This window comes from Strix aluco, chromosome 1 (genome assembly GCF_031877795.1).
Source record: "Strix aluco isolate bStrAlu1 chromosome 1, bStrAlu1.hap1, whole genome shotgun sequence".
NCBI lineage: Eukaryota > Metazoa > Chordata > Aves > Strigiformes > Strigidae > Strix > Strix aluco.
In genome coordinates this window covers 30,092,458-30,111,135 of record NC_133931.1, presented here as the reverse complement: position 1 = coordinate 30,111,135, position 18,678 = coordinate 30,092,458, and the positions used below count along the sequence as shown (strand labels likewise).

The 18,678-nt window shown below is 37.1% G+C and overlaps 1 protein-coding gene across 10 annotated transcripts in view; it reads left to right on the top strand.

Moving 5' to 3' along the window:
• RALYL (RALY RNA binding protein like) overlaps positions 1-9,268 on the top strand; it is a 408,271-nt gene extending 399,003 nt beyond the window's left edge. For all 10 annotated transcript variants that reach the window (XM_074816694.1, XM_074816674.1, XM_074816683.1 and 7 more), the window contains one exon: positions 6,119-9,268. In XM_074816694.1, coding sequence (XP_074672795.1) covers positions 6,119-6,136 — 18 coding nt within the window. In that variant the 3' untranslated portion in view covers positions 6,137-9,268. The remainder of the gene's footprint in view (positions 1-6,118) is intronic.
• Positions 9,269-18,678: the final 9,410 nt, after the last annotated feature.

Here is an 18,678-nt window from a genome sequence, read left to right as displayed (position 1 = left end):
AAGGAAAGTGGGACATTTTCCTCTTTGCTGTATTTGGCACTGGATCCCAAGAAGGTGTTGAGTTGCTCTCAAGGCACACTGGTACAATCTGAGGGAACTCTGTGGACAGCATCAGTGAGGCCTTACTGCATTTGGTTTGGCTTTATCAGCCAAAAGAGAACATGAAATAGAGTGTTGGTGGTGGGAGCACGGCTTCACTGTGGGGTAGCCTTGTGAGTGCATTCTGGGTAAAGGCTTCACAGCAATGAGTTCTACAAAAGCTCCACCTTCCCACTTTGCCACCTCTTCTACATTCTTGTGCTTGGAGATCCTGCAGCCCACCCCACACTCTGCAGAAGGTCCAATGCCTCCAGCTTCAGATCCCTCCCATTGTCACCAGAAACTACACTACTAGTCCCTGAGTCTTCTCCTACTGCTATAAAGGACCTTGTAGAGGAAGAGTTTGCTGCAAAAAGCAGTTGACTAGAGGGAAAACCCACAGAGCAAAGTGAGGTGGACAGATCCACCTTTTCCCTCCTCCTTGCTGCCCTCATAGCCCCAGTCAGCAAAACTCTTAAATGACCATGGTGACTCTAATCCCAAAATCATTCCTTCAGCATCACACCTAACCATCATCTCAACTGCAGCATGTCCTCACTGGCACTCTCCGAATATTAGACCCTGTCTCCACCACTACACCCAACAGTATTCATCTCAGATCTGCCTACACAGGACTCTGAGAAAGAAAAGATATGCCTGTCTAGGGAAAAAATCAGTATTTGATAGGGCTATCTCATTCTTCCTGCTGATTTTCCAAGTGAAATAGAACATTTTAATACAAAGGGGATACAAGTTTGTTTTTACTGATGAGTAAAACAGCCATTCTCACATGTACTCACATAAGTACTAACACTTCAAAGCAATTAAACTGTTCACTGAACAGAAAAACGATCCTGTAGTGTTTTCAGCAATTAAAGTATGATTGACAGAGTACAAAAGATAATGATCAGGTTTTATCATTTAAAGAAAGGTTTAAAGAAGGTGCAACTGTTTCCTTTAATTATTCTTTATTAATATTTACCAAACTGTACAACTCTTCCTATTTGTTATATTCAGTGAATATTCTATCACTAGCTCATTATAAAAAGTTTCTTTAGTGCCATGTTGTCTGTCATGTTTTACAAGTGTTACAAATGACAGCAGCAAACCCATAATACACACTCACATTCCCCTGCTAACAGCTACTGAACTGAGCATTTATATATCACATGGGGGCATTATACTAAATCACCTATATAACCATGTTACTTAATCAGAGTTTTCATGCTTTAAATCAAGGGACAAAGCACAAGGTGTATCTCAGATGAACACTGCTGTGAAGTTAATGTGATAGCTAATACAAATTCAAGGTTCCATGGTAAGCCCGCTTTGTCGCTTGTGGTTTTCCATTCATGATGATGAACACTGTGTAAAAGACAATAGAAGCGCATGCCCCATGGTACCTTGCACACATAAATTACTGGGTTTTGCACTCAGTGTGAGCTGCCTGTTTAAGAGAAAGGAAGGATATTGTCTTGAGTTAGACACAGAAAATAAACAGAATGGCAATTTGTACTACTCTTTCTGTAATGCATCCTAATTTTTCTCATTTTAGGGAAATATCTGGATCAATAATGGCTAACCAAGATTTGGTGTATTTTTTTAAAAAAGTCTCTTCTGCAAACAGATTCCGTTTTCTACCTTCTTGGCTGTCCAGAAAGTACATTCCATAATCAGAAAAAATTATTATTAGAAATGAAACAGAGTATGCCATCCTAAAGGACATAATAGTGACATTCATGGACCTGGGTTCAGTATTCTCAGTTGTGCAGATAACAGTATAGGAGTGAGCATCAGATGCAATCAAAGCAATCACGCTACAATTGCAGTTTGAGGTAGTGAAAATATGAGAGTCAGGGTTGTGAGTGAAAGGACAGTGCAGCAGCTGCATTTCAATGGGGCTTGCAGTTGTTTTGTAGAAAGAGATGTATGGCAGTCACATAACCCACTGCCAAAGCCTAGTCAGACAGCAGCAGCACCCTGGGAAGGTGTCAGGCATCAGGCATCAAGCCTCCTACTCAATAGGAGCCTGACAGAAGTAGAAATGCAATTTTACCTGAAACCAAGCAGTGGTCAGAATTAGCTTCAGGTGCCTCCCTTACAGCTGCTAAATGCAGGACTCCAGTCCTGAGAATGGGTTTGTCTAGCAAGGAAAAAGAGACAGGAGAGCAAGAGGAAGGATATTTGAGGCTTTGAGTTTCAAGCTCGTTTGTATATATGCACCGTCATCTATCCATCCACTCTTTAGCTGTATTTTGGGGGAATTTCTAAGATTAATGTTATCATTAAAGTCATTCAGCACAGTTGATTGCTTAAAAACAGATACATTTTGTCAGATGAACATCTTGCATATACTTGTTGGATGCTCTTATTGCATATAATTATTGTGGGGTAAATCATACAGTAAATTCTATAATGTGGGGTAATTCTATTCTGTGGGGTATTTCTCTAAACTACAAGGAAAGATGTTAATCATGTATATCTTTTGTGTCATTTAGTCATGGTGCATTCCTAATACTCCCTTCTAAGGACATATGCTGAATTTACACTCTCAAATAGTAAGATTTATTCCTGCATATCTAGGTCTGGAAGATGAGCATGGTAAAGAAAGTCTAGCACACTTTTCCCATAAACTCTGTGAGAAGGAAACTAGGTATTTATGGGGAACAAGGATCTATCCCTTGTTTACCCTTTTTCAGAACTGTAAGGAAGAAGAAACATACCAGAGCAGGGAAGAGGCTGAGCTCTGCTTGGACCCAGCTAGCAGAGATCAAAACTCATGTCTCCCACAGACAAATAAAATCCACCTGAACTAGTTTAGAAAAGCCAGTAGCGTCCCCCCTGTCACAGAAGTGGTGGTCACCGTTAAAGCTTCCAGCTGCCTCGGGAGGCTGGCGAGAGGGCATGTGGCCCACCTCATTCTAAAAGAATGGTGTCTGCAGGTCTCTACCATATATTGAGCTTGCCTTCTCAGAAAAGGCTTTTAGGAAAAATACAGAGTGCAAACTATTCCTACTGCATCATGCTTAGTGACTACAAAGCATAGAGCTTAGAGGAAATGGTCATCTGGCAGGTGATCTGATGGCCAGACTGTCCCCCCTTTACATACAGGACATTCTTAAAGATCTATAGATGTAAAGACTGGAATTATTTAGGCTTTGAAAGGACGTAAGTGATAAAACCATTAAACCTCTAAAAGACAAGATGGAAAGCTCTGTAGATTTTTACTGAATTTTATCTGATTTACTCCATCATTTTTAGTGATTATAGTTTGGGGCCCATTAAGCAGAGCTGCACTTTCATTTAGTGAGTTGTTTAATATTTAATGTTGGCTTTCCAAAGTTATATACATTGTAATAGTGTAAAGTTAAAATTAATTGAATCTAGTATAATTTGAGTCTGGTAAAAATGCTAGAAGGATCATACTGGAACTATAATAACAGTAGCAATAGCATTTCTGGAAGACTGAAATACAGTGTTATGCCTAAGAAGACTCTTTCCAATAGCTCATGCTCAAAAAGCCAACAAGATAGGGAAAAAAACAGCAGAAATAATTTCAGGTGGAAAATGAACCAATAAATAGTCCATAACCTATCTCCAGCTTTTTTCTGAGATTATGATGGCAATTAGGACAGTATATACTGTTTCTTTGATATTGTCTACGACTGCCAAGACTATATGCTCAGTTGGAATATTCAGTTCTTAAAATGCATTATGTTCAAATCACACTTTCTGAAGTGGTTTTCTGATAGAACTACATCAAATGAAAGCCACATTGCTGGCTTAAATGTAATTCAGTTCATCCTTGTTGTGTCAGGATGTTTTTTATATATATAACAGGAGGGAAATGAAAAGATTAAAAAAAACATTAGTCATCATGAGGTTTTTTAATATCATCAGCACTACCATAAAGCCAGCTGATAAATTGCATACTATTCAGAGGAAAGAAATAGAATAAAATTAGTATTGCATTACACTAGATTAATCATAGCCCTGGGTTACTGTCATTCTATGGAAAATAAAAGCTTGACTATTTCAGATTTAAAAGTTTCTTCTCAGCCTTTAAGATTATTTGCCTTAAGAGGCAAATAACAAGACCATGTACTGGAGGAAGAACACAAGATTTTGGACTGGTAGGGTTGGTAAATTTTTATCATTGTTTCTAAACAACAGCAAAGCAGCATTGAAGACTTGGATCCAGATGGTTAGCAGTAACGGTTCTTAATAGTAACATAATGAAGCATTTTAGTGTTGGTGACAGGTAAATGCTTGAAAGGTTTATGGCAGGGGAAAAGCTTCAATAAATAACTTGAAAATCTGTCTCTATTCTTACTTGCATAATTATTGCTTTTTATAATGGCATAATGGAACAGCAAAGCATAGGTGAAAAAAAGGCTAGAAAAGAGGAACTCTTTCCAAAGCTAATAGGATGTACAGTGGGATATTTTTACTTCTTGTAAAATGAATAACTATTTAACAATCATTAGGCCTTTCTCAGACTTAAGGGGAGGATTTAAAAATCTTTTTCATACAGCTAAATCTGTCCAGGGATCAGGAGCTAAAAATAGGGGAGATGAAGATTTTTCTCTATGCAAGCAGAGAATAATAGTTTCAGGATATTTTAACTGTAAGAAGTAAGTTCTAGGATCTCTCACATGCGCTTTTCTCCCTAATCCTGGATACCTGTGAAGAGTACAACCAGAAATATGGTGCTCCCTTTGCAATGAGGGGGAAATCTGATAGCTGACTGCTTTAAAGGGTAGGAGGCCAGTCCTGCAGGGACTCTGATGTTTCTGATAAAACCTTTTTCATTGGAAAACAGGTTTTCAATAAATGGAAATTTTAACAGAGATTGTCCTTTTTTTTTTTTTTTTTTTCAGTCTGGGGAGGAAAAAGACACACTTAAAATTCACTGAAGGAGGGGGAACTTGGCTGTAAAGAACATCTGAAAATTTTTCAGGTTTTGATCAGAAGTGCACCAGGTTTTCTCACTTGCTTTCAGTTTCAGTTATAGAAAATGATACAATCAAAAAAGGAAAAAAAAGTGAAGAAATTGGCTGAAAGATATTTTTCCTGTCAAAAGTAAAAAAAAAAAAAACAACCCTTAGGTTGAAAATTTCATTTAAAAAAAGAAACCATCTAATTCTGTTAACATTTTCTACTGTCAGTTTTCCAAACAGATGTGATTGGGAAAGTGTTGTCAGTTTTTCTGTGGGTAGGTGAAGCTGGTAAGTTTTATGCTCCCCTGCAGCATCAATGAATACGCAGTTGAAGCTGATAGCATTAATGTGTTGCATAGCAGGACTCTTGGATTTTTAGATACAACCCAGTGGAAGAATACCCCCCAAAAGTGTTGGCTGACACTGGATTTTTGCTATTTCATGCTGTGGCTACTAAAACAACAAAAGAAATCAAAGGATATGCAATTAAAGCTTCTGGCATGTACACAGGAACAATAATAAAATAGACAATGTCAAAAGGGAAGCCACTGAGGAAAGAACCATTAATCTGGTGACTATAAGCATTGTTGAAAGCACACAGTCAATGTAAATGGTCTGGAATAAGGTATATAAATAGTGCAATGGGACTGAAGCAAAGAATCCTACATGCAGTTTATTTAGATTGAATGCTATTATGCAAATAAAGCATTTAATTGCAAAGCAGCTAAAATACATTCTTCTATTTTCTGCTGCTAAAATAGAAATTATTCATCAGTTCTTCACATAGCATTACTGAGGGGAAATATACTTCAGCCTCAATGGTTCTTGCTTGATTCACCCTGGTTATTTCAGGCCATGCAGTCTTAACTTAGGAGTGTTGCACAGCCCTGATTGTCCACTGCTGCAGGTACATGACTTTTCTTTTAGCACTCAAAGGTTTAAGGTGGAAAAGTCTGATAGATATCAATATTTGATTGATTCATGAAAAAGTCAAGTCAGAGTCCTCTTCCCTCTTTTCTCCAGTTGTCTTGGCTTCCTTTTGAGGTTCTGCTGGAGGAAATTCTGTACCTTCATACTAAAGTGAACATTTCATTTCTCAGTTTCTACAGATCAAGTGATGAGATGTCATGTGGGAACCCCCTGAAGACTGAGAAGAAAAACTCTGATTCCCCCACAGAAAATTGTGAACTGCGGTTTCTTACTGGCTAGCAACACCTTTGATTCAATTTGTATGAAAACTCAGTTTACTTATTAAAATGGACGTTATTGTTCAAATATTAGAAATTCCATTTCTTATATGTTCTAAGCTGTACAATTGTCAGATTTTTATGGTTTAGATTGTAAATGTGTTTTTCTCTGGCTAATTATTGGTATTATTTTTTTAATTTTGATGTCTTAAAGGCCAATGTACTGTATCATAATAATATGAAGGACATATTTAACAGGTGTGGTAAACACTGTATACAAATGTATATTTCTAAAAGCTATTTTTATGATTAGCATGTTTTACTGTTTTACCATATTTAGAGTCAGGTGATATTGCACTTCTTTGTTTACAGCTTAATTCAAACAAGATCACAATTAAATACATTGTATGGTATTTGCCACTATTTAATTTATTATATTAATCATTGAAAGTAATTATGTTTACTAATAGGGATAGCTGCTAAAAAATAAAAATGTCAAAATGAGAGAGCAATCCTTGATAGCTCTAAATTGGATCCTCCTGTAAATCCCTTTCTTCAGATAAGCACCCTCTGCGATGCCATTCACTAGACAGTTGTTATAGCTGTTCCTGCAAGTCTTTAAAGGCAGTTTGTTGTTAACATATGGAAAGGTTACATGACAGTCAGTCTGCTGTCTAACCAGATAAATTACTTATAGACTGCCAATATCTGACAACCTGAGTTATCCTACTGATTACTTTTCGGTTTATTTTCTGGCAGTAGTCTTTCCATTCCTGAACCCCTAAAGCCCTCCTAAAAGCCTGCAGTTGGAATAATTAATTATTACAGATGTTGTAGGGGGAATCTCAGTATAGAATTTCTTAATAAATCATGTTTCCTTTCAAACAGAATGGATGTATTATTTCTCTTGTGTTACTGAGATATTAAGGGTATGAAAGCATATATGATATGGGCACAAGGTCATCTTCTCTAATGAAGGTACCAACTTGTTCACCATCCCAAAGCTAGACCTCCTTAGCATTGCAGATGACGTGAATGTAGATATTTATTTATCTACATCCTTATGTGAGATACACTCCTCTAGAAAGACACATGTCTTTAAAGTGATTGCATGGGAAAAAAATATTTAATAGCTATGGCCTTCCAAGAGAAAGAGACATTAATTTAAGAAGTACCTTACATAGTTAAGTGAAGCTCAGACCCAGCTGTGTGCCACTCTGCAGCACACAGCCCTGATATCCACTGATATCCATGGCCATGGGTATTTGGTATTTGGTATCATTCAGCACAATAAAGATGAACCCTTGCCTTGCCCTTTCAATCGTTCCCTGTAGGATGAAAGCAAGAGAAAAATAAAGGTATCAGGGAGACTCTTTAATAGATCAAACTTTCAATTTCTATAAAAAACAGCAGTTTCTGAGATGATAGGTTCACTTCAAACAGTGGGGGTATGAGGACATGGGAGCTCAAGGTCTCCAATCAGTTTCCAGCAAGGGTAGCATCACCAAAGGACTGACATTCTTCAAACATTTGGAAGAAAAGCATATATTTGAATTTAATTATCTATAACTGAGTGGGAATTTACTTCACTAGGAGACTATGTCACATAGCACTCTCAGTTATTTTTGTGTATCTTATATTTAGCTTGTCTATTGTCTGTGGAGTTACATGGTTTACCTAAGTGCTGAGTAGTACCTAGCTACTTAATTAAGGAAAGAATAGTATAAGTAGTTACACCTGAGCATAAAGAATCACAGCTTCAGAATCCACCAAGGCTGCCTCTCCCAGAAAAGTGCAGCAAAAAACATTACTTCTGTGTAAGTGAAATGTTAGGTCAAATCAAAGGGTGAAATATTTCTCCACTTTCTTTCTATTTGTATAGGTTATGATCAATTTTAATTGTAAAAATTAAAAAAAAAAAAAAAAGAGAAAAAGAATTGCCATTTTGGGATCTCTATCTTTGGCTGACAGTTAAAAAAAATAACTTCAAACCTTAGCAGCTCAACAGGCATTTTGCCCATTTCAATTATGTAAAATGTTGGCTTGCTTACTTAAAAGATGCAGAATGTCATCCAAGGAGATCAGTTCTGAAGTTGGTATTAATAAACTGTGTATGAGAAACAGCTAGGTGTATCATCTCTTCACCACCTCCATTCCAAATGAGCTAATAACCACAGAAAACACTCTATTAGATTTTTACAAACTCTTGCCAATTATTACGCTTAGATTATATATTCACAGAAATGATTGCACCATCATAATGTCAACACTGTTTCACACCACAGCTTAAGTCCTGAATATATTTTGAACACAAAAAGACACGAGGCACTACTTCGTTTGCAAGCCAGAAGCTTGTTGTGACATGCAGTTGATTACTAGCAAAGTTTTTTAATGGCATGTTTGCTTCAAATTACTACAGAGGATGCTGGTAGCTTCAACAGAGACTGATAGTTCTCTACTTTTCATGTGTGCGGTATGCTTGGTGTGGTTTGTCATCACTACCTATATTTGTTTTACATAGGTTTTATCAGTTGTGGGTTTTTTTAACATTGCTCATCCCTTGCAATATAGAAGAAAAGGAAACATAAAGGATCTTTTCAATTGGTTTGGATAGTCAACAGTCTTATAAAATCCTTTATGGATAGTCCTGAATTAAACCAATTCATTTTCTACACAGATCTATACACTCTGTGTATTTCAGATCTTTGTTTCAAACCTGGGCAGCTGCATGAATGGAAAATATTTACTAAAGCTTTAAAGTTTGGGTCAAGAAAAAATATTTTTACTTTTGTAAACTCTTGTATTACATATTGTTGCAGTTCTTATTAGTTTTCTCTGTAGATCCATTTTTAGTTCTGAAAAATCATTGTACTTAAACTATGTAGATAGCTACAATCTTGTAAGCAGTCATATTTTTAATAGGTGCCACTGCAAGTTAGAATTAATACATTCAAGGTTTGCCCATGTAGAGCAGATTGATGGTTCATTACAGTTTTCTTTAAAATGTTGTAACATAATTTTTACATGTCTGTAAATAAATATTTTCTCTGATTTATGCACTAATTCAGTTTTGTAATTTATTCTCTTACAATGTGACTAAGAAACTTCCCAGGAAAAATATATTTCTCTCATGGAAAAATACCATTTAAAGCTCTTTGATACAACTGTGCTTCACAAACTTTCTAAGCAGAACAAACACACAGGTATCAGAGTATGAAGTACTTATCTTAAGTAAGTAAAAAGGAGAAAAATGTGGTAAATACTGCTATCATTTTAATAGTTTAAAAAATTTAAAGACCAGTCCTGTGTTAAAAAATGACTGAAAAATGTGACAAACTTCCTAAAAAGACGGAATTCTTCAGTGGGGTGAGAGAGAAAGAGAAAGCCCAGTGGTGATATTTCATTAAATTTGAGGAATGCATTTTCTTAATCTTGGAAGCTTCTAAGTTTCATGTATCACTAAAGTAGCATGAATATAACTTATGAAAACTGTGTTAATAACAGCTCTAATTTTTTGTTCAGTATTCAAGCACATTTTTTATTCATAGTTTATTATTCCATTCACAAGGTGCTGCTCTACAGATAAACTAAGGAAAATTGGTCCCCAAAGTCTATGAGAATGTTTATTAAATTATATTGGAATTGTTCGGAAGCAAGACTATTTTGAAATGTGTGTGATTTATATATGGCATGTAATTTTCTACATTTTTAAATGTGTTGTCTTTATTGTTACAGCTATGCCAGATTTTGCTCAAGTTTGTGAACTTTATAAACAACTTTCTCTTATGCATGATACAGAGCCAATTCCTCATTCAAAAAGAACCCTGCTACAGATTAAATAGTAGCCACTTAAAGTAATTTCCAATTCCTTTTTAGTGGAGAACATAGCCTGAGAACTTCAAAAGTTTCCAGTTTCCATGTTCAGAAGAATCTTCAGTAGTCTAGAAAATTTAAATAAGGAATACATCTGTTTTCAGAGGAAAAAGGGTAATAAAGTAAGATAATTCCATTTTCTGTACTTGTTTGTCAAGACCTTATGTAATAAACATCACAAAAAAAATTCTCTATGATAATCTTAAATTCTGTGTTGGATGATACTGCATGAAGGCAATTATTGAAATTAAGGCATCAATCAGCCAAGAATAAGCAGGGGGTGCATCCTGGATAGGATTAGATGCATAAAACATCAAACAATCTAACAATCTAACATTTTATGGACAAATTAGAAATATTTTGGAACAGAGAAATACTTAACCATTTGCGTGATTAGTAATAAAGTATAGAAAACATAATTATGCAATTAAGTTGTAGTCAGGATTATAGTCCAGAATTTTTTTATTTGCTCATATGAAGATTCATTCTGAACCTCATTCATTGCCATTAGGGACAAAGACAAATATTTTTGAGTTTTGAACCTACTGGGAAAACCATTGTAAAAGTAATGCAAAATTATCAGAGGAGTGGAGAAGTTTTCCACATAAGTAATGGAATCCTGTCTCTTTGCCTTAAGAGTCCAAAAAGGTAGCTCCAAAGCAAAGGAGTGAAAATATTTTCTTCTCATAAATTCTTTATTCTGAGACAGTAACCTTGTTCCATGTCTGCATAACTTCATACTTTTATCCTCTCTGAAAGAAACTCGTAGGACCTCTCCATGGTAAGAGCTCACCAAAGTAACCCACCCAGAACCAACAGCCCCAGATCAGAAAAAAGCATCTCTATATGGTTAGGATCCCACACAAGAGGAAGGATAGTATGTGTGATGAAGCTAAGGGCAGTTGGACACTGTAAACTAGGAGAAAAGATGTCTTTTTCAGCCAGTGGCCTCCAAACTTTACAGTCAGGTAAGGACAGACCTGACTACGGATAGCCTATTCCTAGGGAAAGAAGAGTCCAGCCAAGGCTATGAGTAAAGATGCAGGAAAGATTCTGTACACTAAGTAAAACGAACACAACTTGTCAAGTTAGTACTGTAGCTCTGAGCATTTCTCACCAATGAAATGTTCTGGCTACAAGGATGCGTGAGAGAAAGTAAGAGCACCTGTGGACAACATTTGCAGCCCTGTTCTGGTGATCCATGCCCTCACCAATGACCAGCTCTGGAAAACTGATAAGAAAACCCCTTGAGAAACTGCTTAGAAAAAACACTGGGTGCTAAGAAATAAATACACAAGAAATAAATAGTTACTGGTTTTTGAATGGTGGGATTTGAGACTCATTTGAGACAAAAAGAGCTTGATGTTTTTCATCGATACATATTTGGGGATTGCTATAGTAAATATATATGTGGTTAACCTCTCAAAGAAAGATTGCTGGTCCACACTTGTGTGAACAGAATTAACCCACAATTATCACATAACATTTTAACAGAAAACCTAATTCCCATATCTTCCATCCCATATAAATCCAACTAACCAAGTAAAAATGTTTCTAAAGGTTACATTTAAAACTTCCCGATACTATCCTGGCTATGTATATTTAACAGCCTAAGGTAATGGAGAAGAACCTTTGCATTATCAATCCATGGTGTGTTACTATACGTGAATATATCTATGATGTGTAGCTATGCATATATGGAAAAAAAATTCTTCCATTGCTTTGTGCTTTAGATAATTTGAAATGTTTCTCCTCAACTAGAGACAACTAATGTTGTGGAAAATAAGAACTGAATTCATCCCTGGGGTGACTGCTGATATCAGTCATTAAATTAGTACCTATGGTGTCTACTCCAACTGGATTCTTAAGCAGAAACTGTGATTGGTGTTCACCCTATGAGGAGTTACTGCAACATTTATCATGCTATTGAAAGACAAAAGAAGTGATACCTCATATTGTTGTTGCTAGTATAGCTACTGCACCAGGAACATGGTGGAACATGGTGGAGAAGCAGAGGAGATACACCAGGGTAGGGCTGCAACTTCAATGGTGCACTGAAACTTGAATGAGCATTGAAAGGGTCTTACCTGGGGATGACTGAGGAAATTACTGAAAGTGGATGTGCTGCACTTGTATTCATTTTACTTTTGAAGAAACCTCCCCCACATATTTATTTATTTATTTTCACATCCCTACCTTTAATGCCATGATTCTGACTATCCTTTCAAGGACTAAGTCTCCAAATTTCCAGGCGACTTTCCTTGAACTTCCCAAGAATTCAACACTTACCATCACATGGAAAACTAATCCACTGTTCTGAGTTTTGGCCTTGTTGTTTAATCCACAAGATGGGGGAGGGATTTAAGGGATTCAAGTCTGTTTACTTGAGTGGCTATATTAACTGTAAATCTATGCTTCCACTGATGGGAAAACTGTAGAAGAGACAGCTACACTTCTGACACAATCTAAATGCCAGACTCCAAGAAAATGTCCACTTGTTCTGTGAGGAGAGGGCTAGGTAATCACAACAAGATGTCAACTGGGCACTACCACTAGAAAAATTAACCTAGACAGCAGCCCATACTCAAACTACTTCTACTGAACGGCTGATTTTTTGCCAGCAGCAACTGGACACTTTATCTTATACTAGCCTTCCTCCATAGATAAGAGGTTTTATACATTATGCTAGTTTTTATTTTGAAAATAGGTTAAACAGCTCTCAGGTAAATGAGGTAGCACTGTCTTAAACCAGCAAAGAATTTGGCTGAATATTCTGTAAAGTTATTGCAGCTTTAGTTATTTTATCATTCCCATACAGGGTAAGTAATGTTCACTATCTCTGACCAGTAGGTGAAGACCACAAACATTTATTTTCAGAATATTCTTGAGCTTTTAAAGCACATTTTCTTAATTTAATCTCTTTTTTTAATCTAATCTTTCTTGTTACAGGACAGAATTATATAAAAAAAATTAAACATTTAGCAAATACAACATTCAGAAAGTATTTGCAAAAAAAGAGAAATTTTAATACATAAACACAAATAGGAAACAAGTTTAGTAGAAAGGTACCTTTTTAGACTGACAAGTAGAATTGATAAAAATAGGAAAGCTTTCAGGTATACAAGCCTATCTGTTTGGGGTTTTTTTCTAATTTACCCTTAGACCATCCTTATATAGCTTGATTGCCTTGTCTACAAAAATACTGCTATTAAAAACAGCAAATCAAAATGCAACAGATATGTTCTTATTAGCAATGGAGCTATGCCACAATTCATTTTTCTAGTCAGTCAAAACTCTGATTTATGTAATTGTTACACAAATTATTGTGCATAAAACATGTAAATCAGTGTCTGAAGTGATGAATTTGGGTTGGGGTTTTTTTTCTTTTTTTTTTCCAACAGAAAGTCGTTTGTATTCTGGTCTCCATCAATACTCTACTAAACACAGGAGTACAGAGTTTTATGCAATATGTGATACCAAGCAAATAAACACCTAGACATTTCTCTCTCAATTCTATGCAGGACAACTTTCAGGGAGGTTTACAGACAACTATCTGTTGGGAGGTTTACTGTGTTTGTGACGACATATCTTATTACATGTAATCAATGTATCAGTGTATGAAATGCTGTTTTACAAATCTGTTCATTGAGCACTATTATTTAAGGTAACAGGCTTCAGAGAGCAAGTGTATCAAGTCATGTCTCAGGAACACAAAAGTGGTTTTTGACAGTAAGCTATTTAAAATCAGTTGTGCAGATTTCAAGGATGAGTGACCTTTCAGATTTGGATACTTCTCCCTTTACGTGAGGATCATTTGTAAGTAAGTGAATTGCAAGTTCTGAGTGATTTTTGTGGTAGGCTAACAAGGTAGAAAAACAGTAATCCAGGAGTGCTACCAGCTTAAATGTGGTTAATTCTGAATAATTTGTTCCACTCTGGTTTTGGAGGATCCAAGACATGCCACAGCATTACATGATAGCAGAAGATAATCAATAATGGCAATAATAAAAATGACAAAAATCATTGCTCATGGAATTGCATGCAGGCAGCCATGTAGACTAATGACATTGCTGACTGCTCTATCAGACCTTAAGTACAAGAGAAGCTCTATGAAACCCCATGCAGTGCAGAGCTACAAAGGGAGCACATCTGCTGCTGCTCCCTACTCAAGGGAACAAAGAACTCGAGCAGATGTTAAATTTCCAGCAGCTTCCTCAGATAGCACTTTTCAAAAGTGTCTTTTTATAGGGGACAAGCTCAAGCTTTTTACCCATCACCTATATCACCCTTTTGTGTGTGGTTTGTCTCATCCGTTAAACTACAAGTTTCTTCAGAGAAGAGAAATGTAGTGAAGTGGTCTCCTCCTAGGAATGAAGAGCATGAGTGCACATGCACACATGCACAACCCACAGACTTGCAAATGGAGATCTCTTCCCATCTCCATTGCCTCAGGGCAAACTTCTTGAGGAGCGTGAACCTTCACTTTTCTCAGTGAAGTTGCAAGAGACTGAGTTTGGAGGACTAAAACACTCACAGAGCTTATGAGCTCCTCTTTAAAAATGTTTTTATAGATTTGTTTTCATCTGCAGACCTCAAGCAGTCACAGAAGAAGAAGGCTGAGTCCTTTCTTGGTTATAGACAGGGAACATAGGGCTTGGAGAGGCCATTTAGCTGGCTCACTGGCTTTTCCTGTCAGCAGCAGCAACAATCTCAGAGAATTGCATAGGATCCTGGCCTGGTAAAATCACTACAGATTGAAAGACTCTTTGATGTTACAGTAGATTGTATCTTTCTGTTTCCTTGTGGGCAGAGTTCTAAAACTAAATATTTCATATCATGCTGGGTATAAATTTTTACTGCTGTGCATAGTAATGGAGTTTAAGTCATAAATCACATTTGCCTTTCCAGCAAAATGCCCCAGTAGGAGTGGTTCTAAACTGACAGTTTTAACCAGGTTTTGGAGCAAGTAGTGTGCAAAAGTAAAATTATTTAATCTCTTCAAGGTAAGGTGGTGTTGTATATTTCCTTCAGCAATGATAACCAGATTTTAGTGGTCTCCATAGCAATGCAGGTGAAAATTTAGAAAGCCATGAATGTATCCAACATCAAATGCAGAAATGCATAATATTAAGAATGCATCCCAGTGAGGCTTGATTTTCAGGAATGCTAAGAAAATTAAGCCAACATTTGCCATTGAAAAAAATAGGGTTTGGCACTGTGGCATGTTGTCTCTCTGAAAAAGTATCTCTGCTTTCATATTCTTTGAAGATATTTTCAATTCAAACAAATATAAAACTTGCTGAACTATTAATTTTTGTATATTTTCTCTCGTAATTTAGTCAACACTGTATGCTTTAATAAATAAAAATCTCCAAATCACATGGGGCTGGAAATTTGCCAAATAGATTTCAGCCTAAAGTCTTGATGAGATATTTTTATTATTTTTATCAACAATTTTTTTTATTTATTCATATATTTCAAGGCCAATGTGAAGTATGATAATCTGGTCACCAGCATAACCTAGAATACAGAATTCCTCCTATTAATTCCTGAAATGCAAAAACTTAATGTACTCTGTTCTTATGTAACATTAAGATCCAAAAGTATCTTTTAGATCCTGTATTATGAGACTCTACCCTTCACAGCCTTTGTTTATAATTAATCTCTTAGACAAAGTCTTTAATTTGAATTTAATATGGATCCTTTCAAGCAGAGAGAGCAGCAGAAGTCCTCCCCAACAAGGTTGCTTTATGCAACACATGGCTGAAAGTTTAAGCACATTTACACAGAATGACAGCCAGCACCAGGGAGACCCATAAGCTAGTACAGTTCTGAACAATAAACCTAACATTGAAGCCTATGTTGACACTTCAGCTGAGATGTAGAAGCAGTATAACCCCATAGGTACTGTGCAGTACCTATACATACACTTATAGTGCTTTTCAGAAGTCAGTGTGTTTGTGGTAGCTTGTTTCACTTTGTGCCCCACAGCTCTCCTGGTACTAGTGTTAGCATATGTGTTGCCAGCTCAGGTTTTTCAGCCCATCCATGGTGCAAAGGAAGGCCAAGATTTTCCCCGCACCTGCTGGTACAGATGTGCCTCTGTGGCACATAATATGGCTGGGCAAGATGATCTCCAGAGGTCTCTTCCTACCTCAACTATTCCATGGTGCTGTGATTCTATGTTATAGTAAAATGACATCCATAGTCTACATTTAAAGGATACTGAAGGTGCTCATGGAGCATGCCAGGATCAGCATGTAACACCCATCTTATATATGTTATTTATTGTAAGAATGTCTTGTGAATACTCAAAATAAAACACATTCTCACCATGATCACTTATTGAAGCAGGACCCTTCTTTTCCCAGTAGAGTCCTGCAGCTGCTGAAGTCATGCTCAGATTGCTTTCTCTCATCTTGTTCAGGATGAATATTCATTCATAGTCAATGAACACTTATTACATGCAAAGAGGCACAGTTTCAGCGGAAAAGAATCAAAAAGTCCTATCTCAGAAAACTCTGGAGCCCTGAATCAGGGAGGTGGTAGTTGGAGACTCAAAGTCTGTGAGGCAGTGAGGGGAGCTGGTCCTGCCTATTCCATATTTGGGTTGTCTATGCTAAGTAATAAGCTACTGGACAAAACAGAGCTACAACAAGAGTGGTATTAGGCAAGCATTCATTTCAGCTGTTTCCATGGGCAAAGAGAAATATTCCTGAGATCCACTGGCAGATGCTTCCCAAGAACACAGTCTATGCATCTGGCCTTCAGGGAACCAAACAACAAATGGTAGTGGCTGTAGGGCACTGCAGAGCGAAAAGCAAAGGGAAGACAGAGAGGAAGAGGCCAGCAAGGGGTTGCCAAGAAATCAGTATTTGACCCAAGAAGCAGAAAACATGGGTAAGTATCTCAGGGAAGACTGTAGGGCTGTTGGAAGGCAGAGTGAGAGGTTATCCTGTTGCCAAAATGCCATGGGATAAAAATCCATGTTTTGTGCAGAATCCAGAGTAAAACATCTAAAGGCATACATGAGATAGTCCTACCAAAAATATAAGAGGGAGAGAGTTCCTGTATGCGCACAGACAGGGTGTGGACATGAGCTTTGTCAACAGGGCACGCAGAGTTATTAAGTCTAAGACAACTTAGCTCAAGTCCAGTCTGAGTGTTTTCTTGCTTCCTGAACCAAAGGGGCATGGGTAGGACTACAGTTGAGGGCAAGCTCTGAGGATTTCAGGATTGAACTGAGGCATCTATATACCACAACAAGTATTTCAGTGGTTGCAGTCCTCATGGTTTGACTTGGAGATGTACATGAGTCCTACTGGAGTCAAGGGCAATACCATACACTTAACTCCTCAGGCATACCTCATTAGGATCCCGAAACAGAGACACCAAGGAAACAATTTATATGCCTAAATTGTTGGTGTCTAGTTTCATTTTAGATCCTCCATAGAAAAATAAAGCTCACATAGTCCTGTCCATACCTGCCAGTCCCAGGAAGGTGTTTCAGTTACTCAGGATATTTGAAATGGCATAGATAAGGATGTTTAGTTTCCTGAATGGGCCCTCAAATTTTAGCTGTGGTGTTCTGATAGGATAACTGGGGGAAGATGCCAGTAAAAAGGGCTGAGGAACAGAAGGAAAAGTTTTAACTGAGGAAGTATATGTTCAAACTGTAACTTGCAGCTGTATAACTCACATTCATGTCAGCAACAGTTTCCAAAAATCCGCACATATAATTGAGAATTTCTTAAAGTCATAGAAAACTGGAAAAAGTAGGTTGGACAAAGCTTATGAAAAAGTTGGCAGCAATAATCTCAAAGTTATTGGTGAATACTATAATAGTTAAGAAAAGAAGGAACTGGAACTCTGATCTGGTGTTACCCACTGAAAAAAGAATTAGATATAGCATGTGTTAAATTATCCTTTTATCACCTATGAAAGAACGCCAGACTTCGGCACCTATTATTGCCATTAGATGGACTGTACTCTAGTCACACCTAGGCTCAATTATTGCCACAGTGCTAACTGCAGCAGGTTATTTCAAAATATACCCCAGCCTGTGCCATCTTTGTACTGCTGGGCTCCCAATTAAAATAAAATTACTGAAGGCTCATTTTCTCAGCTTAGCTCTCTAGGAGCTTGAAAAACAAGAATGATTTCTCACCATGAACTGTGAAATTAACATAAAAGTGGTGTAGACTTCTTTCTTCTGGTTTAGAGTTAGATACACTTTGCTCAGTAAAGCTACACCAAAGCAGCCCTGTAACCCAGCTGCAAACCTGGCTGAAAAGCAGTCAGCACTAACCAACAGTCATTTTCAGAGAAGGAAGGGCTGAGTCCCAGGAGCAATCCCTACCATGAGGTCTGTGGGAATCATCCCCACTAGAGCTTTATGAACCTCACAGACATCTTTCTTTGTCCTTGTCTTAGTAGCAGCAGATTAATGCCAAGGGGGTAACTACAGCTTCATACAAACTTGTTTATGCATGAAATGTAATGAGTTTCTTTCTTAATAGCAGTTAAATTCATTATAGAGATCTTGTGCATTCTTGCTGTTGTGAAATATACTCCGGGCATTTCTCTGGCTCTCACAGGGA